Genomic DNA, 26419 nt, shown 5'->3' with positions numbered 1-26419 from the left:
GTGATTCTGCATTCAGAAAGCATTAGGTCACAAATTCAATTTAAATGCCACACTTCTTAGCATTTTCATCTTACTTGGCTCTCCAGAACTGGAAACTCATATTAGCTTGTTCCTTTGAAGTTTCACAGCTCTGTGTATGTGCTTACATGAAGTTACTAAAATGTGCAACTCATTGTTTACATTAGGTTTGCCATGTGTTTATGTTAAATGCAAAGTGCAGAAAAAAATACAGTTCATCTAATTGACTTTAAGTGACATCATCTTATTAATGGTAAATTAAATTGTTGTTAAGGTCTCAGAAGGAATAGAAATCATCGCTTTTGAATCTCGATTACTGAGAAAGACCACAATGCTAGATTAAGAAAAGCAAAAAAGGGTTACAAGTTAAAAGCACTGTTGCTTTTACAAATATAAGATGTTTCCTGTTTTTGTGTGCGCATATATATCTTTCAGAAAAAAAAAGCACATAGTTAGGATTATTAATTTAAGATGGTTAGGATGAACTCCAGGAAGAAATACTCTTCCTTTACTACTGAGATGTTAAAAATACCAAGATCAAGGATGGAATTGAAGTTATTGTTTTTTCTGTGATTGTAAAATATAGAGTGAAGCCTTTTATCTTGTGACCTAGTGACAGGGTTATAGGTTTGATAGTATTAGCAAAAGGAATGGATTTCCTATGAAAGCATAACCTCAGGAGCCCTAACCCTAAAAAGAATGTTAGATTCACTTTACTAAAAACTTAATTCTGAACATTTAAAGCTAATAACTTTTGAGTATGTATTACCTGTAAATTACTGTTTAAAACAAATTTATTCAGTAAAATTCCTCTCTCCCCCCCCCCCCAACACATTGCAAGTAAGGTTATTGTTTGTACAACTATACTGGTACTAGCTCTTGCCAAAGCCAAGCACAGTGCAAACAAGCTGCTGTATAGCCTCCTCCACATTGTGTCAAGATGCCTCATTTCAAACTAAACGCCCTATCGCTTCAAGTTCTACGTCTCTTCCGATTAAAGATTTCCACTCATGACAAACTTTGAGATGTTACTCTTTTTTGTTAGTCAGATTTTTAGCATATTGCTGGCAGCAATCAAAATCAATATAAAAGTGAGAAAAGTTTATGACTAGACAGTAAATTAGCTTTTATCATGTATTAGTAAAATGATAATAACCTTAAAAAGGATTATATCAAGTCATAATCCATATTAATATTATATTAAAATTAAATAATAAAATATTAAAACCACACAGGAAAGTTACCAACCTTCTGCCATTCAAGTTCCTGTTTCTCAACAACAATTTTACTTATTTGATCTTCATAATGAATCTCTGCCTCCTAGTTAAAAAAAAAAAAAGTCATAAATTTACATAAGACCAGTACCTGCGAATCAAATACCAACACAATTTGTATATTCATACTTTTCTTCCTTTACAGTTCACTACGCAGAACAGTATGTGCCTATACACTGGACAGGAAAAAGGAAGCAAAGGCTCCATATCTGGTCAAATAGCAGACATGTTGTTTCAACCAGAAAATTTGCAGAATAAATAACAAACTGACATGAAGAGCAGAAGATTAGAAACTAAGATTATAGCTATCTTAATTACCAGGAACGGTTCCCTTTTCATATATACTCTCTTCTGCATCTTACAATAAAACCAGAGTCAGGGGGAATAGAACAGGCACATTTATCTTAATTTCTCAGTTGAAAAAAGCCTGATTCTGATGAGCCAAGTCAAAATACTGAGATGAAAATAAATTCAACAAGCTAGAAGTGTGTCAAGAATCAATTGTTTATCAATGATACAGATAATCATGGTTAATGATTCAGAATCTTCATGACATCTTAATGATTCGGCTCACAAAGCATTATATCTTTGTTCTTTTTTGACATTTCCCAAAACAAACAGAAATTTTTGTTAGCAATTAGTTCTGTTATTATGGCCATACTTTGCAAAGTTTTTCAAAAGTATCCTCTATGAAAAAATAGTGAGAGATAATAAAAACATTATGACTTAGAAGAAAAAGTGAAACATTTATCATAATCTTTTGTGTCAAGAAGCCTTCCGACCTACCATATGGAAATAAAAAGTTGGACAGAAGTCATGGCTAATCAACACAGTTTTGATAAGGTGAGCTACCAGACTATCTGAAAAGAAGATTATAAATCTAAAGCTTACTTAACAAACCAGAAAATAGACTAACAACAGTTGGGAAGGGGTGTGTTACCTCTCCTGTTCTTACCAGAAGTATCTTGTCAAGAATCACACTGTTACTGTGATAATAAAAGAAACACGCCTGCTGATAATCCAGGTTGCTAACAATTTATGGGAATTTTTCTGAAATGTTCTGGTATTAAAGTAAAATGTTCCTGCTTGGAATCAGCTACCCTTTTGAGTCAAACTTTTTTATGAGTGTTGGCCTTATTTTACAAACACAATACTCCAAGCAAAATAAGTTCTTCTATCAGAGAATTATGACTTCTCTCAAGAACAGTATTTGATTTACTTTTGATTTATGTTATGATAAGCAACTCACTGCTATCCTGTTACTGCATACATTCAAAATAATGAATTTCCTTTAGAAACCCAAAGAGCTACACTAATATGTTGCTCTGAGCTTAAACAGGCTAATTTCATGCCTTTTCTCTGCCACAGTGATTGCTACCTTGAAAAAGTGACTATATCATGGTTAAGATTGCCTTCTCTTTGATGAATAGGTGCACCAGTAGCATTTATTGAGGGCTTGAGTGAGATACATTCCAACAATGGTCAAGCTGACTGTGTAAGGCGAAAGAATACTCCCAAAACTGGAAATGTTTTCTGAATTAGTGAATTTTGATATATCATATTCAGCACTATGCTTTGAGTTCATCTTCCCCATTACAATTCAAAATCTGCATTCTAAATTGATGAAAAAAATAGTGCTCATGAAATGACCCACACTTCAACAGCCCAGACTACTGCAAAGACTGCTCAAACAAACAAAACCAAACAAACTAAAACAGAAAAGGGATTTAGGGACAGCTCTAGTAAAAAATTAAAAATGGGCCTTAAACAAATTATTCTCTTGATATTTGTTAAGCAAAACTCTGCTGACTGACAATACCATGAACTACTATTACTTACCATGAAAAATCACCTTTGGATAAAGCAATAAATTTTCTGAAACAGTAAGGAAAAGGACAAACTGAGGCTCTTCCTCCTTCTAGTGAAGCAGATAATACAAATGGTTGGCCACAAAGAATGAAGCATGCAGTATCTTTAAGACATGCAAAGTCTTTCCTAAACCCAGTACAAATAAAAGGTTCCAAGTTTTTAATACGAGCATATTTGTAGTGCTACAACTAGTACAAATCTGTTTTAAAGTTTTCCAACCCTTTCTCACTCAGTGTAACATTTGATTCATAGTCCCACTGTATTATCAGTAGAAACACTACTCTCAGTAGAAACAAAATGGCAAAATTGGTCCCAAAGGCATTTAAAATAGTTTAACAGTGATATTGTTTATACGTTTTAGAGTCAAAACCAACTTCCTTGATTAACAGGAAGTTTAGAGGCACATGTGTGGACAGAAATAACACACTTCTGTCCACATGAGGGTGCTCCTAAGTATTTCAAGAATTGCTTGCTGGACCTAAAAATATGCCTCAAAACTCATGTGAACTTTAAACATAATATATTGAACATAGATTTAAAATTAAAATTTGGCCCACAGAGAACTAGCAAAAAGTTATTTAGCTTTTGTTTCTCTGATACGAGCCAACATGATACAGCTGGAGAAGAGACCTAAAGATTTCATATGCCTTAGAGTAAGTAAATAAATAAATAAATAAAAGAATTAAAAGAATAACAATGTGCCCTAGTTCTGCCTTAACAAATAGCACTTTGCAGTTGCAATGCAATTTTTTTCCCATACTAACCTAAAAGTACAGAATGAAAATACATCCCCTTAAGTTCCCTGGAGATGATGAAAACAAGCAATTTTGACTTACAGTTTCTTATAATAGTTTAATAGCAAATCATGACATTAAGCAACAAATGTGATTAAAATGATGTATTATTAGCAAAAGTCTTGTAGAAAATTGAAAGAAGTATGGATCATGAAATCTGACCCTTAAACAGGCCATGAAAATTATTCCTAAACTAATCAGAAAATGTACTGCAGTTGTATTCTTCACTAACTCCAGACTACGTATTTCTATCACTCCCTTATACAGGCACTATCATATGTAAGGCTATTTGATAGACAAAAGCAGGATTTTGATCCAGTGAACAACTAAGTGGGAAGAAGGGAGCCAGTTATCTGCTGAATCAGATCTAGCCTCATGGAACCCAAGAGTTTGTACCAGTGCAAGAGAAGCAACAGGAACGCATTGCTGTGAGAGATGTAGCGTGGAGTTAGATCAATATAAATTAACAGTAAAACTGCCCTCAGAGCAGATGAAGTATCTGCACAATTGAGCGTATGTCATGAAAATATGCTTTTTCATGACATGTCAGGTAATTTTAGAAGTATACATTTTGAATATATGCAAACCAATCACACTATGGTTGTTGCATTTCTTTAGATTCTATATATAAAACTGTCTAGCCTTTTCTTCTTTACAAACTCAAATACTTTGGTATATTAGTTAAGCCAAAAGCACAGGTTTAGAGCATTTATACAACAAACTTTAACAGCAGACTAGCATCAGAAAGGAAATACAGCTTATGAGGATAAAATAACGAATATAAAAAAGCTTAGCATATGCAGTGCGATTCTGACCTCACTGAAACTAGTAGCAAAAATATCACTGATTTCCATTGTTGCTGGTGATCAACAAATATCCATCCAAACTCAACTTATGAAATAGAGCGAAAAGAATGTAATATTTCAAAGGGGAGCAATGTAGCAAACACTAATGTTACAAATTCTTGACAAACAAAACTTTCATTCAAATGGACTAGGCTTACCTAAATGCAACAGTTACCTAAATGCAACCAAAAGTCTTTACTGCATATGAGAAGAAAATGATTTTAAAACCAAAATATTTTATTAAAAAAAATGGAACGGGCAGACAATTCGTAATCAAACATGCACACCATTTCAATTTTAAAATGTGTAGGTAAGAATTTTAAATCTGAATGAGAACACTGAAAAACAACAAACTGACAAATACATTTGTGCATGTATTTGGTTTAAAATTTTGATATTATTCTAAGATATAGAACATTAAAGTTTAAGACAATTATAACTAGTAATTGCCATATCTATACCAAATACTTTACATTTAACTAAATAAATACAATAATACAAGTTTGAAAACTGCATTAAATTCAATTTTTAATGAACTATTTGCTTTAAATACTAAAGAAGATAAGAACTGAGTGAATGAACAACACTCCTCCAATTTACTCCCAAATCTACTTGTATCCGAATCCTAAAGGAAAATCTGAAAGCTATCAAAAAATGTGTATATATGTAACTACTGCTGAGAAAAACAGTAAACATAATAAATACTCAAAGTGAGAATGACAATTATATGATTAAAAATGTTCTCTTGTGAAATGGCTAACAATTATAAGCCTTATCCATCATTTTTACTTCTTTTAAAGGACATTTATAGTTCACCCATTTTGAATTGAAAGCTTTTAAAAGTTGTGTGAAGCATTTTTTTAAAAGTTCCTACAGCTGTTTAATAAGACAAAAGCATTGTTGTTATACTTAGGAGCATAATATTATACACAACTTTGATGAGATATCAAAGAACACAAAACCTTAAGAGTGTTTAGTTTTTATTAGATGCCTTAGGACTACATGAATTTAAGTGTTTTTATAAAAAGACTACCATAACAATAAAAGAGGAGTAATTTGATGGTTTATTTACTCGTTATAACCTTTAGAAAGTGTCAAGCCTTCTTTAAAGTGTTTGCTTCAGGCTGTAGTTTTACAAGATGGGCTGTGGATTGGTCAAGCCCCCTCGATTCTTGACCCTGAACAGATTTAGGAACAGAGTACAGCTGGCTCACATCCAAGCAGCCAAAACTGCTGCTAGGTACTTTTATTATCTTTTTCAAACTCATAATCTACCTCCTACGAAATTGCACATTCAATTTCTCATGCAGTTCAATCAAATAGTACTCACGGAAACTACAGTTTCTGATTGTCTCCTAGTATAATTAGAATACCCTTCATAAACTAAACAGTCATCACTTTTAGCAGACTGCACGGATATTCTTCTTAAGTTTTGTCCCCAGGACAAACATTGAAAGCAGAGAAAATATTCGTGTTATAACAGCTTTATTCTAATTTTAGTTCCTGATAGCTATTAAAATCCAAAAACATCCTAAGACAGTTAATCAAAACTTTGAATAACCAAGTCTTCAGAATTTATTCTCAAAAGCATTCCTTATTCAGAAGGACACTATCAACTGCTTCTTCACACAAGCAGGGAAACAGAAATGTATTCCAACCACCTCTTTTCCTTTGGAAACTTCGGATTGCTCTGTCTTTGATTCCACTAAATAGGTGGTAATTGTTCTATATTTAAATAAAAATCATCTATCTAAACATATTCCTTTAACTGCTTACATTTAATGCTTACAACGCTTTTCTCTCCGAGTAACCTGTTCCTAATCAAAAGCCACATTATTTGCTAAAACAGAAGTTATAAGCTAACACACCGCTTACTGTCTTAACGAACAATGTTGTATAGCTCTCCATTATGAGATCGAGAAACTTCAATTTTGCTTGTTCTTTTATTTCAGGATACTTTTTTTATTATTATTATTTTCAGCTTTTCTTGGTTCCACCATTCTGTTAAAGAGTACCCTAATTTACACGTAGGCAGAATTCCAGTTATAAGACTACTGAGACCTTTTGTTCTGTTTCTCTGGTGACTAAGTTAGTAGTGCCCTGCTTGCCAGCTTCTAGGTTAAAAAAAAAAATAAAAGTAACCTTTCTATCCCATGTTATTTTATCAGTGCTTCTTTCTTCCCCTCTCATTAATTTTTCTTCTTATTCTACCATTTAAGAAAATGAAATGAAGCTCTTCACTATTCTTATTTGCTAGCTGTCAGAATTGTTTCTTGCAATAAACCTCACTAAAACCTTTAATCTCCCTAGCATCCTCTTCAGTTCTATAAAATGTTTTTGCCTTACTTCCCTTTTACAAAAGTAATTGCCCCTCTCATTAATACCAACTTCAAAATACAAAATTTGAAACATATCTTTCTTTCATGATTCTATACTCATCCCATGCAACAGCTTGGAGATACCTTAAAACCAAGCTCTTTTTCATTAAAACAAACAAACAGAAAAAACTTTACTTCTGCAACAGTTTCAAATTCACATTTTTGTTCACTGAGGATTATTCTGTCCCCTCGACTGCCCATATATGTACTGCAGATGCCTCTGATCCCCTTTTGCCAAATCACTACTCTTCTTAATTTTACTGCTATTCCACACATCTGAAGATGGTTCTTCTCCTGCGCAACATCCCTCCACTAAAGTTTAGTTTTTGTCCTATCATAACACTTCTGTTATTTTCATTCTAGATATAACATAACCAGTATGACCATTATGAGCATAACTGGCAAGTCCACCAGTATTTTAATACCTTTAATAGCTCAGGTATAATCCTGCTTTGCTCCTTCTGGTAAGTTTATGGTTTCATCAGCTTTCTTCACTTAATACCTCAAACACTACTTTTTCTTTTGGGCATAAGTGATACTTCCAAACACAAATCTTCAACTTTCAACTCAAGACTGAACACGCACTTGCCCACATTATCGGTGTAGCACAGCTAAATAGATGAGGTAGCTCTGCTAGCACAACTGTGCACATCTTTTCCTTTCTGGCACTGGCGCATTTGTGCTAACTCAGGTATCCTTGCATGGTGCAATACTGGACAGTGCAAACCTCTTCACAGGTTGCCAGAAAGCAGAGCCTGTTCTAGGAATGGAGGAAAGTAATTCAGGATGAGCAGAGCTCATATATGTCCCCCCCCCTAAGAAAACCTGGAAAAAGGCCAATGTGCTAAAGAAATCGGAATAGAATAACCAAAGCCATAACAAAGGTAAAGTAAGAGGAATTGCAATAAACTTGTGCAAATCTAGCTGAGAGGAAGACCGCATACAGCTCAGCAGAACAAGAGTGAGCTAGAGCTTCTGCAGACAGCTATTGGAAAAAGCTCAAGATGAGGTATTGTGAGAGCCAAAATATCTGTGTCATGACAACAGCCTACAGATTTCAGGATCTGTCTTTTTTATGAAGAAAAAAAAAAAAGAGAGAGAGAGAGAACTTTTTGTATTTTCTTTCTCCATGACTGCTCACTGATCATTTTGTTATCTAGCATAAAAGTAAGTACAAAAGGGAGGTCTAAGTTATGTAAGAACAGAAGAAGGCATAACAGAAGACAGACAAAAAAATAGTAAAAATAGGGAAAAGAAAAATAGGGAAAAGGAGCATTAGGGACAGGGCAGGATACTAGAGTCAATAGGAACAAAATGAAACATACTGGAGCAAAATGATAGGAGCATCTAGCGCATTCCTTTCCACTCCATGAAATTGATTCCGGAAGTTGTCAGACCCCCACATTCCTGTGCTGTGAGCACAGATATGAATTTCCCTGACTAATCAAACACCTCATCTCCCCCTCTAGCGACTGATTCTCATACAACCTGCTACTTTAACACCCTCCTTTGGCTCAAGCAATAGAAATCTGTTACACAGTACATAAAAGCATATAGAACTATGAAACCTGCCAATAACTGCAAGTCAATACAGGTCCAGCTTACAAAATTCTGGGTTTTCACACAGAGGTAAAATATTTCATCTAAGGTGAAGCCACAGGTCAAAGAAAAAAAAAAATCGAGAGTAAAATTCACTATACTTCGCTATCTTGCCTCCATTGGGCTATCAATCTACTATGAGCCTCATGAGCAACTTGGAAAGGAAATGGCAAAAGAAGTGAGAAATGAGCAAACCTTCTGCTCTGCCTTTCACTTCTCTATTTAGTGGATAACATGGTTTAAGCTGGTCTGTTTCATTCTTGCCCATAGAAAAACTACCTCAGCAGAAGGCAAGCACTGTAATCCTATAAGTTGGCACTATTTTTTGGTCTGTTCCTGGAGTATGAGATCTATGCACTACCTTTTTCTCAGAGCAGACTGTAAATTTACCAAATAACTTTATGATGGTTGGATATGTATCAGATGTATAACTAGAATAAGGAAAGGATTTTGTACCACCATTTTTAAGCGAAAACATCCACAGAGTTCTACTTAAAAAAATGAATGGCACTACACATGGTCATATTATTTTATAGCCCTTGCTTATTCAAAATATTAATGTTTTATGTTCCAATTTTCAGACTTACTAAGCAAGCAGCCCTGAACTGATTGGAACAGCAAACAAAAAACACATGCAGGGATACTGTAAGCTTTCAAATTGACTAGCTGTAAAATGCTTGACTTTTTTCGGACTTAAACTTGCAATTACACACAGGTAAATATTTCTTGGAATGAATGAAGGCACAAATGTTTTAAAAACTGAAGGGCATATCTTATGTATGGGAATTGGTTTCTGGCTCCAGGCATTAGCATTAATTTTGAAACTAAAAACATTTATAGCCAAAAAATGGCTTACCCTCCTGAGAAAACCTGTACAAAACCACAGTCGCTTGCTCTTGTAGTAGACACAAAACACACAAACAAAAATAAGAAATCCCAAAAGATGAAATTCAAAGGCACTCTCCATGAATTTAAACATCTTAGGTTTTGACCAAATATATTAAAAATGCAAAATTAGGTTAAAAAAGTAAATGGAGTTTGACTACTAATAGACCTCATGAGGAAAAGTTCTGTCTAAGAATATTAGGCAAGTGGAATCCTTCAGATTTTACTTTTTAATACAAAAATAGTTAGACCAGACTAAACACTATCATTGTAACAGAGTCTAGTAATAGACTTTGGTAACTTTCAATAATACCACACCTAAAAAAAATAGAATGGGGTGGCTTTTTTTCTTGGATGACTTTTTTTTTTTTTTTTAAACAGTCACTCTTTTGTTTACAGTTTTTAAAGAAAGGATTATAGCATTTGACTTAGATCAAAATAAGCATAAATCAAGAATGTCATTAATACTAAAGTTTCTGAAGTAATAATACACATCTTTTGAACAGGTCAAATTCATCAAATACCTAAAGTATGTCTTTCTGCCTTTCAAAAATACAATGGTTCAGAAACTCTAAGAGAAAAATAAAATCAAATGTGTACATATATACAACTGAAAAATTAACCACAGAAAAAGATAACTGCCTTTAACTATGCAGAAACAATTTTACCTTAGTACCTCATGATGCTGCTGCTTTTATTTCAAAACCAAACCAAAACAAAATGCCCAACACTCATATGTTAGTATTGTAGAGTTCTAACCTAACAGTTTAGCAATTAGCTCTTTGCTCTCTTCTGTTATTCAGAAAAGCACAATAAACGGACTAAAACAGGTCAAAAACATTGCTTTGCTTGCAAATGACAAATCAACCTATTAAATGAGAAAGACTGTTATGGACTTGGTCATGACTTGGACTATCTGTCTGTCTTTTTCATATCAAAGGCCATTCTTAAAGATACAAAATGACTATAATAAAATATAAAAATTTAATATAGTATTTTGCCAATATCCTGGTGACCAACTATGGTAATTTTGTAGATTTGTATAAGAAAGCCAAATTCATGGTTCCCACTCAACCATGCTGTCTTTCTGCTGCCCACAAAGAAATTTCAAATACAAACACTACCTTAGTCTACGATATTTTTAAATATAATGTTGGTTTGTGGATTATTTAAAATATTATATGAAATTTAATAAATTAATAAACACTTGAACAGGATTTTCTGTGATCACATAAAGAAAGAAGTAAGACAAAGAAGTGCTGAAAATAATATAAACACATTTACCCTTCTTATACGCAGTTCTTCTATTGCCTCCAATAAACTTGTTTTAAAATCTAACAGTTGAATAGAAAGCAACGTCTCTGATGGACTTTGAAGAGTAGACTCAAGTGCCTTTGTCTTAAAGTCTTCATCCATTCTTAAATTTTTTTTCTGCAAAATAAAAATGTGTTTTTCCTCTTTAGTTTTATTTTTAAAGAGGATATTCAATTTGCAAAACTTGCAAATGTAGAAGCAAATTCCTTTCACAAAGAGTAAAACTACTACTCATAGCCAATATGTAATCACCACCATTTTTATTTTAAATGAATGTGTGGTACTGTAAAGAAAAACAAACAGCTTTATCATTAATTCACCATATCCCTTTGTTTTTCCTCTTTAATTTTTGGTTTGTTTTTAGTTTTTAACAAAGATTATGATGAGCATGAAGAAGGAAGTGGTACAGGTTTTTTTTCCAGAGTAACTGCCCTGCACTGGCATGCAGGTACTGCAACTAGCACATCAGGCCATGAAAAAACAGTATAACATTGTCAACCCCAAGATTTCAAAAGTCATAAATCTGGCTAAATTAAAAAAAGAGAAAAAAATTTTCTGGCCTGAAATCATGAACTACAGGTAATATTTGGGGTTTCTGCTTCTGACCTTTAAAGAGAAAAATGGTTTGTGTTTTCCTCCTATTTCAATGAAATCAAATACCAAAATTTTGGGCTCTACATCAGCTATTGATGAGCAAGGATTTATGCTAACATATGATGCATATATGCCTCTGTAGGAGCAAGGCATATTTGTTAGTGATATCAGAGAAGATGATCACACTATTTTTGTCAGTTTAGTCAGCATTTGGACTTATTTATGAATAGGTAACAACTCTACTTTTGATATCATATTTTTTATACATATAACTGAACTTCCAACAGTCCACTAGAACAATTTAGTCACATACACTTCAGTACAATACTATCCCTTTCCAGCACCAAAACCGAGTATGTTTTCTGTACTAAGAATTCAGAAAGGCAGAGGCAGAGTACAGGAGTTATGACTGACCTGGCCACTGCTGCAGAACCCTTTGGAAGGAATTACTGCAGGAAGAACAGAGACCTGGTCTGTATCATGGAGCCATAACAACTACAAATCAGGGCTTACCACTTTTTTGCTGTTGTCTAAGTAAAACCCCAGCACAGATCAAATTTAAGCTGCTTGGTCATGGATAACAGATTGATTCCCTTCTCATTTACCCTACCACTAACAGTAATTCAGATGAAGTTACTGAAATGATGGCTTTGCTAATAAACAAACCACCAAAAGAACCCATACACACAGGCTCATTTACATCTTAAAACATATGGCCAATACCTCCCCAGCTGTTCGATAAGACAAAAATAAGCTTTTAAGTTTCTTTGCCAGTGACAAAACATGCATTTTTGAAGGAGGAGAGCTGAATAAATGTCTGAATAAAAGCTATGCACAGACATACACCACTTTAGGCAACAAATCTGTTACCTCAATGTGCCAACATGAATTGTGCATTTAACCAATATGCATGCATTTTAGATAAAATTTAGGCTTAACATTTTTAAGCTAAAGCACTAGGACACGAAGCAAAGAAACCAATCTTTTTTTAGCCAAAGAATTTAGAATTGATGGAATGAGACCACCGAAAGCATATAAAATTTTTTCTGTTTCTTTCATCCAAGTTTTCAAAATCATTTCCCTACTGATAGATGTTCTACTCTTAATTCATAAACAGTACTACAAACAAAACTTTTTATACCATTTCAGATATTAGGAGGTTTTCATTGTTACAAAATGAATAAAAATGCTAATATCATGCATAATAGATTAGGTAAGGAGGAATTTGATATCACTTTTAATCAGGCTATATTCTATTCTGAAGGATAAGATACTGTGAATATAATGCTAAGACATGATCCATGCTCTCATTCTACTGGCTGTCAGTTCACATCATAACTCTGGAGTTCAGGGATTCTACAGTGATGAATTTCTGCAAAACAGTACCGTTACCAAATGGAAAAACCTGGCAGCACGTGTAGCCAGAGCAAACAGATAAGAGTGCTTGTGAAAAAATCTGACAGAAAAATGGTGCCCTACCTCTGGGCCTCATCCTACAAAGGTAGATACACCTAAAGAACTTTAGCAAAGAAATAATTTCTTTTCAAGTCAATTGGTAGAAGAACGTGCATTAATCTTTACAGGCTTGGGCTTGTGATTTTACTCTCCATCACAAAAACAATTTAAGAATTATCTTCTCAGAGGAATATTTTCAAACCAGTGTTAAACTTTAAGGAATAGAAGAGAATGGGCCTCAGGCATCCATAGGCTTTCCCTCAGCTCACTGATCTTTGCAAGACATCACCTCCCTAATGCAGTAAGGAAGGATAAAGGCTTTTTGGAGTGAAGCTCATTGAGTCTTCACCCATCCCTTCACCATGAAGTACCATTTTCTCATGCATAATTTGTACTCATACTGGTACAGGGAGGTCAGACTGCTTCTTCTGAGACTGCAACAAAACCTTTCACAGCCTGCTGCTGAAAACTGCAAGGCACAGTACATGTTATACTCTCCTCCTCCAAGTTGAATGTGAGACATCCCTGAAGTCTCTTCCACCACAACTAAGTCAAAGAACTTTGTTGCCTGCTAAATAATTTATACTACATGCTTGACAAGAAACAAAAACATATGAAACAAAGTTCCAAAATTAAACACTCCAAAAATATCTGCCTTATACTGATAAAATGCCTGCTTTTAATATCACAAATGTAACTGTCTAGAGATACTATAAAAATGTATGGTAACTAATAGATGTCCTTTTGATTCAGCAAACAACACATGAAACTTTCTTGCGTAACCAAAAATATTCCTAATTAAATAGATGCATTTTTACTTTAACTATTGGTATTTGTCAGAGTAGCTGTAAAATAATAAAGGAAATCTGGAGCAGCTGTGAGATAACATTCTAAAATTAAAAAAAAAAAGTGATTAAAGTTCCTATTTTGAAGCATTTACCACATTTGTTTTTCTATTACTTGCTTTATGTTTGACAAAATAATGACAAAGATTACTTTTTAAAAAGCACATTATGAAATCCATTTAAACACAATTTTAAGTGCTATAAAGGGTTTTATATCTTTGAAAAGCACTTATTAAAAATTACATCTTAAATACCCTACACTAGGAAGTAAGTTAGCCTATAAGCCTGATAGGGGTCAGGGTAATAACACAGAATGAACAAATTACACTGTCATTCCACTTAAATTATTTAAGTTATTTAATTTGACCTGTAGATAGTCTCTTGTCTTCTCATCATGCCTGACTTTTAAGTGGGAGGTCTTCATTCATGATGATCCTTTAATGGAAGCAAAGCTTTCTCCATTTAACCCATGGTGTTATCAATCATGTACAGGGATAAATGAGGCTGTAAGATTTTGCCAGTATCACAAATGACACTGTGACCCGAGGCCAACATCTTTATTTGCTTCTCCAGTGATTCACTTCAGCAGATATTAACCAATTTTATAATCCATGAAAGGCAAAATTAAAGGACACCATCCATAAAACAGAATAATTCCTATCAGCAACAAAGTGATGTCTGTATTATCTTATAAATTATATGGCCATACAGTGTGGTAATGTAATGAAGTAAAGATGGTAATAATCAAATGCCTAGGGCAAATGCTAATATGCATTTAATCACACAGCATGAAACCATTTGTCACTACAGTTGAATGCATGTGTACATAAAATACATGAGTCACGTCCTTATTGTTATACTATAACAGCATCAATTTCACACTATCATTTTACCACAATAACAACTGTAGGTTTTGATATTAACTAAAACATCCAAACACCAAAAGTGCAACTGATAGCTACACCTTAAAAAAATTTTTTTTTGAAATACATTCCACCTATTAATAGACTTAACATATCTGAATATTGCATGTGTGCAGAATTCTAAGATGTTTTTATAAAAAAGCCCTTCAGGTACACTTTAGCAACACCCTGAGTGGCTTGTTAGAAACAGCATAATTTATGGCATTTCAGTGTAGGCTGAATCAGTTCTTAAGTGTGTATCATCATTGATAAATAATAATCGATTTTCATTTGCTTGTTTATAGTTATTTACAGACCAAAACAAACAAACAAACAAAAGAAAACAACAGACAAAGCATTTGCCTCAAGAAACTCAGACTTTTACATGTAGAGTGTTTACAAATGCTATATCCAGAAAAAGTTGAAGTTAAACTATCAAATTCTGTGCTTGGCGAAATAGAGAAATTAAAATATTAGTGAAGAAACTTTACCTGCTTCAGTCTAATAACTTCTCATCCAAGGATTGGCTATAAAAATGTTATCCCCATCACATGAACAGACATTAATTATGAGAATCAATGCTATCACCCCTAAACCTCAGGTGCAGTGCACTACGTTTGACATTTTAAGAAATGCTTCTGTGGCTCTTTGTGAAAAACAGTACAAAAGTTGATGCCAGTGAAATAAATTCATCCAGGTACATATGTATATACAGCTGTGTCTAGTCAAGGGTTAGAATTTAAATAGGAATATGTTGAGCTAATGAGTTTTCAAGATGTTACGGATGCAGCGGAACCATCAGTTCTTAGATTACAATCTAAGAAGTATGCTCCAGATTTTTATAATGTTAAACTAAAAGCTACTATAGAATACGGTCAGTTTTTAAATCAAACTTTCTTTTTAAAAAAAATTTGCGATGCGAAAATGGCATAGTAAGACTATGACTTTTTAAACATAATGTTATCGTTATTAAAAAAGGATAAAATTACTTTTATGATCATTAAAGGCCAAGATGGGTTTAGAGGCACTGACTGGTCCATTAAAAGCAAGATAACAATTTCACAAATATGCTTTTTCTTTCCTTTCATAAAATATCAGTTAAAAGACAAGGAAATGTATTTGATACTGGTCAAATATCTGCTTTTAGTGGACAGAAGTAAAAACAGATTCAACTTTAATCCATTCTCATCTTAATTAAAGAATGAATGGGGATAAATGCTTGACTTCTATTATAAAATGACCAGAAATTTGAAAACAAGTCTCCAGCTGTACCAAATGGGCATAAGAGGCCATTAAAGAGCCCAGAATCCCTGATTTGCTAGAAAAAGAAAATAGGTGCTAATCATTTTCCAGATTCCAACCATCTTCTTTTGGTCTTACACCTTGGCTGCAAATGAGAGTCCTCGATGTAGTTAAACCAGGTGAGATTCCTCCATGACAAGATATCCTACTGACATACAGTGACACCAAATATGGCCTATAACTCAACCTAGCACATCTCCTTTGCAGAGACAACAATGGACATTAAAACTGAAATATGCTGCGTCCTACAAGAACAACAGACCCACTCAAAATCCAGTGTGTGAATGCTTACGTGAGTCAACACCTTACTGGATCAAGACAGTTACGGTATTTTAAAGTTCTTGGGCTCACTTTGATGAAATAATATTCAAAGACAGCACTCTTTCCCTATTGTAACTGGTATTTTTGTCTATTTTAGATTCAGAAAATTTCTGTAGGTGGTGTAATTTATTTTTAAACCATTGCAGAGTGAACACTATTTTATGCAGTTTTGTTTGATACTGTCTTATAATTCATTTTGCAATTTACAGCTTTATAGAAAGATAAGTTATTTTTTCATTTTTAATAGAAGGTAATAATACTTCTCCTTCATTCCGTATCTTCCAACAGGAACATATACCATCCCCTTAGGAAGAACAACTAATTTTCAGTACACCTTTCCCAGACACCACCCACACCCAACCAACACACTGGATTTGCCTACCCACAGTTCATCTGTGCAGGTCCAGAAAGTAACTCCTTCAAGCTTTGAAAAAGCTATGCTGGCAGGTTAGCACATGCCTAGAGCTCCTCTCAGGTTTTAGAGTACTGGTAGTAGGGTATACTGCCCATGAGGAACACATAACAGATAAAAGAATATGACATTCTTTGGATTGAACTGTGTTGACTTAATTCTCTATTTCTTTTTCTTTTAGGTTGCCTCTCTTTGGGAATTGTTTTGTTTTAGTTTTTAATTGTGAACGTACAAGTCAAACAAACCAAATAACCTCAACATTTCACAAAGATGCAAGTTCTGAGAATGAAAGCACTCTTTATATAATTTCTGTAATTGTTTTATCTTTATACACACAGAGTGCTATTTCCTAGCAGAGAATCCACCATGAAAATCCTATTTTGAAGACTTTTCTCTACTACCATGTTAAAAATATTAACTGCATCTACTCATTCTCACCTAATATTAAGACGTTCTAAAGATTACTACATCATGAAAAAAATTAGCAGTTCTTTTAGAGACTCTTAAACCTTTGTAGTGAATCAATTTTTAAAAATCTAAAATTTTCCAGTTTTCAAAATTTAATTGCCAACCTTACAAGATAATTCTTCCAAATTATGCACCTAGAGTCTGATTAACATACCAGTATGCCAGTTTTCATTTACAAAGATTTCTGTTCTTCATTCCTGAAAAGATAACATCAAGAGCTGAACTCTCTAAAAAAGATTCAAAAGAACAGAAGAAAAATAATAAAAATCTAAAACATGTTTTTTTATAGTCATATCATTTTAAATTCAAAATCACTTGGGGAAGGATGGGATAGGCACATAGGGCAGACTTGTGGTTTCTGGATGCTAAAGGTTGATAGTATTACCTGAATTACTATAAAATTCAATAAATTATACAATGCAAAGGATATATTTTAAAGGACCATTTTATCTTAATTTCAATTCTAAATAAATGTTGATTTATACCAAAATTTCATAGAATCCACTCTGTTATTCAGATAGTACATAAGTGTAAATTTGAGGAACATATATTTAATATAAGAACAGCTGCCACAGGCAAAGGGTCCTTCTAGCTCACTGTGTCATCAATAATGCACAAAAGTCCAGTTGTAACTCTCTTCTGCTAAATGGAACAGAACAGTAATTCTCCTTGACCTTGCAACTACAGGATTCTTAAATTAACCTGGAGCACTAATTTGGATCATGTGTTGCTTTTTGTAGTGTAAAAGTTAAGTACAACATTCCTATCAGCACGCAATTTATGTTCTGACAGCACACCTTTGAAGATTGGTGAAACCAGACTGCCTCTTCAAGGCTTTTTTGGAGAACATTCTGTATCCCTTCTCTGATGGATTAATAAGACTTTGTTGTATCTACTCTTTTGATCAAGTAGTTCTAGGTACTCTTTTTCATACTCTTTCCTAAACTTACAAGTCATGCTCTTTTTCTAGTTTACCTCAGCGAAACCAGACAGAATTGTCTAGACTGCTTGTGACAGAAATTCTGAAACAAAGATAATGAGTTTAATACACGGTCTGTTGCTAAAGAAAGCAAAATGTTGTTCCGTACTGTTGTAAGAGCTGAAGAAATGAAACAGATTTATTCCCTGTAGTAGATATCCCACTTAATTCAATGTGTTTTATCCAAGGAGCAGATCAGTAAACCTGTAATTATTTCTTATTTTCCAAACAAAAAATAGTTCTATTCACACCAAGTTGCCCTTAATATATGGTATTAGAAGCTTCTGGCCTAAATTCAACAGTATTTGTTTAAATTCAAGATGAGTTTAAAGATTCTCATTTGAAAGCTGTGCATTTATTCCAAAATTGACGTTGTTGTCAAAACTCAGGAAAGCACTGCATCCTTTGCAATGGAGATCAGCAGTATCTCCTTAATAGAACACAATAATTGCCCTTAAAAAATGTTTCTTAGAATGCATCTTTGCTGACAAATCATTAAACATTAGTAAACTGAGACAATTTGGCCAGTGAATTCTTCTATTACTAATACTTAAAAAGAGTGCAAATAAATCTTGAAAAATATTAGGATTGAAAGGTTAGGGAGAAGAGGAGAACTTAATGCTACATATCAACGTGTTGCAAGTATATACACATTTTTACATGTTTATTCTTTTCAAAATCTCAAGTTAAAAAAAAAAGCATTGGCCAAACAATTCTTGGTTGTTGGAATCTTCAGGTTTTCTTTGTCAAAAATTAAGGGTTTGGGGGGTTTTCCCCCTGTTCCCTAATAGCTTTCATATACTACTCTGTAAGATTCCATCTTCCTAACTCTCAGCTTCAACATGTTTATGAAACTACTGATAGGGAATACAGAGAGAGAATTATTATAAAATACAGTGGTATAGCTAAAATCTTTATTCACTCCTCAACCCATTCTAAATAAAACTGCTAAGTTTTTGCTATGGGTGTACTAAACATATGACAGCATTTGGAGCACAAATGAGGGAGATTGAACAAGACACATTCCTGAGAAGACCAAACTGATGACCCAGAAAGCACATGGGAAAATCCTTCTAATTGAGAGTACGTTTTATTCCATCTGCAATACTGGATTTTTCCTGGATGATAGGTGTTTCAAGCAATCAAAGTGTTCCAACTTATCTTTTTAGACCAGAATCCAGTAAAGAGTTACTTTATTCCAAATATGGAGCTGTAGTAAATTTAATCTGAAGAGTGAAGTTTTTAAGCATATTTTGTCAGGCACTCTAAAATGTTTATTGGTTACCTATTGAATTTTAGATGAACTTTAAGAGATTGGAACTGCTTGTCCAAGTACTAAATTGCTTGGGATCCGCATATTTTTTTTTCCCTTTACAAGAGGACCCCTTCCGTAGTATCAATTCTTTTGATAACACTGTATCATCTCTTGAAAGCTAGCCAACTTAGGCATTTTCAAAAAAACAGCTGATTTAAAATTTCCTTATTATATAAGCTAATGTAGTACATCTAACAAACACAGAAATGCATTTTCAGGATCCTAACTTTCTGTAATCAAAAATAATTGTACAGTATATTGTATCTGTCTTTAAAGGACAATCCTATGGTAAGATCACAGATAATAGAGAAGATTTTTCAAGCACAAGTAAAATGATTATGAAGAAATCAGCAGGGAAAAATGTCAGCTCATTTCAGGAAAAAAAAAAAAAGAAGGAAATACAGGACAGTTGTAATCTAGTTAAAACTAAGATGTGTATGTACTTGCAACACATTGGTATATAGGATTAAATTCTCCTCTCCCTAACCTTTCATTCCTAATATTTTTCAAGATTTATTTGAACACTCTTTAATGATTAGTAAGAGAGGAATTCACTGTTCAAGGGATTAATAGAAACTAAGATCTATCCAAATTTTATAGACATAGAAAAACCCTAGAGGTTTTTTTTTTTTTTTTTTTACAGAAATGCAATACAGCTACATCATCTGTTCGTCTTGCACAGAGTGATTCAAAGCAGATTACACTCGTTTTAAACACCATACTGCCACCTAGTCGACATCCTAATAACTATGGTGTCCTGACACTTTATACACAGTATTATATTTAGGGACAACAACCAAAATTAAATTATTCCTTAAAAAAATGTTTGTGCCTGGACTATGGTATCAGAAGCAATGAGAGCTCTAACTTCCTCATCCAGTAAGAGTACTGTAGCAACACAAAACAAGCAGCAGCTGAAGGGTTAATAGTATGGAGTTAATGACTCAATCATCTGTCAAGTACAGAGTTAATGACTCAATCATCTGTCATATGAATCAGCTTCAGGCCCTCCTAAAACTCTGAAAACTGTTGGCAGCATATCACCTATTTTCTACAAAAAGAGCAGATGCATTCTGATAGTATTCTGATTTGGCAGTTACTACTTACTTACAATTATAGTTGTGAAATAACTACACCAAGTGTAAAGCAACCAAGTATCACATCTTTCATTTCTGTTATCATTTAGAATTAAATTTTGAAACTGTGGGTTAAATTCCCCAAATCTAATTTGAAAGAATTTCTCCAACTGGTCTAGAAGCTATTCAACTGTTTTATAATAATTTTGAATCAGTGCATAGTCAAAATAGATTTCAGGTCCGGCTACCTTTTACAATTCAAAATGTCTTAATTCAGGACAATGTTTGGAATTTAAATCCCTAAAACAGCCAGGCAAAGAGATCACAAAACTCTTCCCCTTGCTCCTTTGTTATATGTCATCTCAGAAAACAATTCCCTAGAAAGGCAAAAGGCCACTCTTAGCTTAGCTACATCCATCATAGATGGGCTTACAAATATATAACCTTTGGTTAACAGGTAAAACGATACTTATCACAAAAATTATTAGACTTAATACCTTTCAAGTAAGGGATCAGTCCAAAATAATATAACATTAAATGAATTTAGAAAATGGAACATATTCCAAAAAAAAAAAAAAACAAAAAAACCCCCACTCATGTGAGAAATGCAAAGATTTGTGAAACTTAGTCTTACCAACTAAAGAAAGCTGTCTGCTATGGAAGCATCATTCAGAACCACAACAAGCTATGGTGTTTCCTACATGACAGTCTCATTAAGGGAAATAAATTGGTCTCTCAGCTAAATCTAGTCCACACGACTAGGGACATGGAAGCCAAAGGAATGGAAGGAATCTCCTGTGTCCCCAAGTGCAGTTCTCTACTATTTCTGGCATCACTTAACTCCTTTCCATACATTTTGGGAATTTCTATTTTATAATCAGAGCTTATTTGTCTGAAGGCTGTTGGTCTTTGGGTCTGGGATTTTTTTCCCCCCCAATTTGTGTGACGAGAAGTACTACTTTTCTCTACAAACCTTGCCCCAACAAAACAACCCTAACATTATCATTAAGCATTTTGGGACCCCACTGTAAAGCTTCAGAAGGAAAATTATCAGCTAAAGAAAGCTGTCTGCTTTGGAAGCATCATTCAGAACCACGACAAGCTCTGGTGTTTCCTGCATGACAGTCATTAAGGGAAATAAATTGGTCTCTCAGCTAAATCTAGTCCAAAAGATTAGGACAGTGGGGTATAATAAAATGTGAAAATTGTCTCTGTGCTGCCTGAGCATCACAGACACTGTTGATACCAGTGAAAAAATTCCTATGTCATCATTATATATGTACATCCTATATCTGTATGTCCTACTATAGGCTAGCATAATAAAGTTCCTCCAGCACCAGGTTTGGAACAGCTCCCAAAGGGGGGAGGTCAGAAGGGGAAGTCAAGTAGGTGGGCCCTAACAGGAAACTGATCTTGTAACTCCTCCCAAGCCACGGCATCCCCAGAACTCTAGACTACTAGAGGAGTTCCAGAAAATAGAGGAAGGGTCTTCTTCCTCCTTTGGTTACCCAATCTAACATGAAATTAGCAATTAGTCTTTTGTGGATTTTTTAAAACAGAAGGCAGAAATATTTTGTGAAAGATGCTACTCTAAAGACACATTTTAATACCATAATTAAATTATAGAGATAAAATCTTGAATAGATTCAGAACACATTTGTAAAGTGTGGCACCGACAGAAAAGATGCACCACATATTAACATTTTTCCTCACAGACCTTTAGTATGCAGGCTAAATTGTTCTTCCTATGCTGAGAGTAGCCCAGTAGTAGCCCAGATAGAATTTTAAATAAGTAAATATCCCAGAGTCTGGATGGGACGTTGCATAAGCAAGTCTGTATGAAAAGTAACAGACCACGTCCTACATGATAAAAAGTGGGAGAGACACAACTGTCTTGGGGAAAGGCCCAAGATTATTAACAGCGCTGTGGCCTTCCATGGAATTGCTGGAAAACTGCTTCTTTAATACTTACTTCGCTCGCCTCTACTGGAGAGGGGCCGGGTCATTCTCCGGCCAAGCCAGCCACCCTCCCAGCTCCCCGCCCACGGCGGCACGACCGCTTCCGACCACCCAGGACTCACCACCCCGAGGCCGGGCGCCTCCGTTTACCCCTCCCCCCGCCGCCTTCCCGCCAATTCCAACGGCCAGCGCCAACCGCCGCCCGCGCGCCGCCGCCCGCGTGGCGCTCGCGGCTCGGCCGCCGCCGCCACTGGTGCGGCAGCGAGAGGCAGCGCGGGGCTCTCGGGGAACGGCCGCGGGGCCCCTCAGCCGAGCCCTCCCGGCAGCGCCGCGGGGCTGCTCCGGGCTCCCGCCGGCGGCCGCAGCGCGGGGCAGCTCTGCAGGCACCGCCGGCCGCCCCGGGCAGCGCGCTGAAATGGGGGGCTCCGCGCCAGCCTCGGGCCCTGCAAACACTGGAACGGCATGCACGAGCAGATTAACGCTTCTAGGCAAAACTGCAAAGCCACCGACACGCTTCCTCTTCGTGCCTTGGAAAGCTCAGTAGCACGCTTCTTGTTTCTGTGGTGTTAGAAACCTTCACTTCACCAATTTCATGAAAAAAGGTCATCCAAAAAACAAACACACAAACGGGGCTAGGGAGAAGTAAACAGATCGAGTTTTTTTAGAAATGATTTTTCCTACACTTGCAATAACTACTTCAAATTAAATTTAATATGCCAGTTCCTAGACAATGAAAAGATATTTGTAAGTAGTTCTGAGATTTTGGATAGAATAGACTTTGCAAGCAGTCATTTGAAAGAAAATAAAGAAAATGCTGCCAATAATGCCAAGCTCTCATATTCTTCAAAGGGAATTAAATCTATAAATTATTAAAATTATTTATTTGGGATCTCACATATAATGTACAAGTATTTTAATGTATTTTTTTTTTTTTTACAAAAAACCCTAATATTCAAGACAGTTTTGCTAATATAGTTATTTGCACTCTTAGCAACACACAAAAGACTAGGACACTGATTCTTAATCCTTTTTAGTCTGCAATTTAAATCTTCCTCAAAATGAGCTGTATTTCCAAGTTCTTTCCTCCCTGCCAGATATGAATTCTTCAATCCTTAAATAAAACTGCCCCCAAAGAAGGATGGAAAAGGAGCAAGCATGTTTAAAGCAGGAATACATCCTTAGGCACAATATAGTCACTTAGAATCGTTAACATACTAAAGTGTGAAAATGCAGCTAACACGTCCAAAAAGTCTTAACTCTGCCCTCTAGTGAAACTACGCTTAAATTCACATTTAAAGTGAATGGAATCTCAAAAGAGATTAAACTTTTAAAGGCATATTTGATGCTTTTTTCCTTGTTTCCTTACATAGAGGCATCTGAATTCACAATTTGTTTTATTTTCTAAGATATGAACTTCCATTTCTCAACATGTTTTAATGTCTTAACACTAAAATTACTAAATTTAAAATATTTGATTAGTGATACTTATATAAATTAAATTCATAACCTGTACTATATTTCATCCTAAATTAATTATTGGACCTTTTAAACTTAACTATCTTCATAGGATTATTCTGTACATTTTTCTAAATCTTTAATTCAAAATGTCATACATTAAGATAACAGGATCATGCATGAATTGCCTAGATAAAGCATGATCTGTTTTTTCCTGCTTTTTTTTTTTTTTTCTCCCCCCCCCCCCAGTCTGACTTGGCAGGGTCCGCTTTAGTGGAATACTGTGGCTCATCTCTGGCTACAGTGAGCATTTCTTCCTCGCACATCCAAATGTTCTTTCCTCGCTGCTCCACATTCTTCAGTGTGTATCTACATCCCTTTCCTCCTCTTTGCTAGTTCCTCTGTACTACCTGCATACTCATAAGACATGCCAGTTATGTCCCCATTTCCCCATGCCTCCTAAAAAGTCTGGAACTTATTTTTTCCTTGGACATTCAGACTTCCACTTAATTCTACAATTTAAGTTGTTGGTAGTGCATCTCATACAAGCTACTACATACTTCTGAAATGTACAAGTATTTTTCCTTAAGTTTGTGCTATTTTCCCCAAATAGTTTTTTTGGCACAATGAATTGGATTTTTCTATTTGACTTTGTTTAAACCATAACAATATTACTCTGACTTAACCACGAGTCAAAATGCACACAAAACAAAGCAGAAGATGATTTCACTTCTGTGAGATATACAGTCCAACTTTGTCTGAACATGTAACAAAGGAAATACTTCATATCAAATCATCATATCCAAACCATTCAAATTCAGAAAGATGATTTTTTAAAAATATGATACCTGAAATAACATGTGCTTGGAATGAAAAAGACAAGCAGAATTATGATGATTAGAACTATATTCTCCTCTCCTTACGCAGCCCAAATAATTTTTCATCCAAAACTTTTTCTTGGATAGCCTGTTTTGTCTACATAAGGTCACAAAATAATTTTCTTAGAAAGCCTGATTCTAATGTTTGAAATGTGCAGTTACACAAGCAACCCTGAATGCTTTCTATCCCTCTCATTTTAGCTGACCTCAGCACTATCAGCTACAGTCACTACTGGAAACAGTGGCCACACAACCTTGTCATTTCTAATCCATTACCAAGTTAGTGCTCATTAACTTCACCAGTTACCACTGTTACCAGACCCAAGGGTCAGAGTACTGTTGTTTCTAAGTACCACAAATAGATCTTTGTAGAAATATTACAGAAAAAAATCCTCAGTTAATACACATAAAGCTTAAACTAGTGGAGTACTTATTAAGCAGTAGGTCTTCATCGCTGTATTATTACTGGATTACTAATGGAAATATACAACTGGAATATACTATCTGTTCATAAAAAATTGTCAGTGGTTTTTCACTTTTCACTGCAATTGGCCTTTTATTTACACAGATACTTAGTTGGATGTTCAGTTCCCAAATCTTATGTATTTAGAACTCAGTCCTGCTCTCACTGAAGATAGCAGCAAAACTCCCACTGACTTCAAGATAAAAAGAGCAAGATAACACAACAAGCATAGCATGCTAAGTACAGCTTGATTATTTAAAGACCAGATAATACAAAATGGCTTGTCCAACTTTGCTTTATAAGTTTCATAAAAAGGAAGTGGAAAGGGAATTAATACTGAAAAAAACAATGTTCATTTTTTTCTAAGGGCACTATAGAAAGAACCACCAAAGCATGTTCAAATACAGGTTCATAAAGAACAGCTTCAAAACTGTATGCTGTTACTCATTACTTATGCAGTAACAATCGTGTTAGTTTATCACTCTACCAATTAACCTCTCCTCTGCAAAACTTAACATTTATTTTTGTAATTCTCTTAATACCACTAATAAAGGGTATTTTTGCTATTACTTCTATTTTGCTTTATTTTCTCTAGAAGGATAAATCCGATATAGAGTGTTGTCACAGGGGAAAAACTGCTCAACTCACGATTTTAAATCAAGTCAGGAGAGAAGCAGTTTATTCATTTATTAACGATGCGTAATTAACCAGCGATCTGAACTACACATTTAGGATGAAGATCAGCAATAATACAGATAAACCACAATACTAGACATGAAGTGTTAGAAACTATAAATTTCTAAACACCCTTCTGTAACTAATCTCTCCAGCTGGACACGTGGGTGCTGCAGCTTTAAGCATACTCATACCTCATAGCCCAATTTCCTCTTTAGCACTATCAGTTTCTGGACCAGCGTCCTCTCAACAGTTTGGGATATTCTATTTGTGCACACACTACATCCACATTTCTACCGCATCAGCTGTTGCCACTTAGGCCATATTACCAAGAGGGGACCATG

At 34.8% G+C, this 26419-nt stretch overlaps 1 protein-coding gene across 2 annotated transcripts in view; it reads right to left on the bottom strand.

The window, feature by feature from the left end:
* CCDC73 (coiled-coil domain containing 73) overlaps positions 1 to 26419 on the bottom strand; it is a 73761-nt gene extending 47342 nt beyond the window's left edge. For both annotated transcript variants that reach the window (XM_067296193.1, XM_013957822.2), the window contains exons 1-3: positions 26405 to 26419; positions 10947 to 11093; positions 1267 to 1338 (exon numbers count right to left, since the gene is read on the bottom strand). In XM_067296193.1, coding sequence (XP_067152294.1) covers positions 1267 to 1338; positions 10947 to 11078 — 204 coding nt within the window. In that variant the 5' untranslated portion in view covers positions 11079 to 11093; positions 26405 to 26419. The remainder of the gene's footprint in view (positions 1 to 1266; positions 1339 to 10946; positions 11094 to 26404) is intronic.

This window comes from Apteryx mantelli, chromosome 4, assembly GCF_036417845.1.
Source record: "Apteryx mantelli isolate bAptMan1 chromosome 4, bAptMan1.hap1, whole genome shotgun sequence".
NCBI classification, from domain to species: domain Eukaryota; kingdom Metazoa; phylum Chordata; class Aves; order Apterygiformes; family Apterygidae; genus Apteryx; species Apteryx mantelli.
This window is presented reverse-complemented; position numbering and strand designations above follow the sequence as displayed.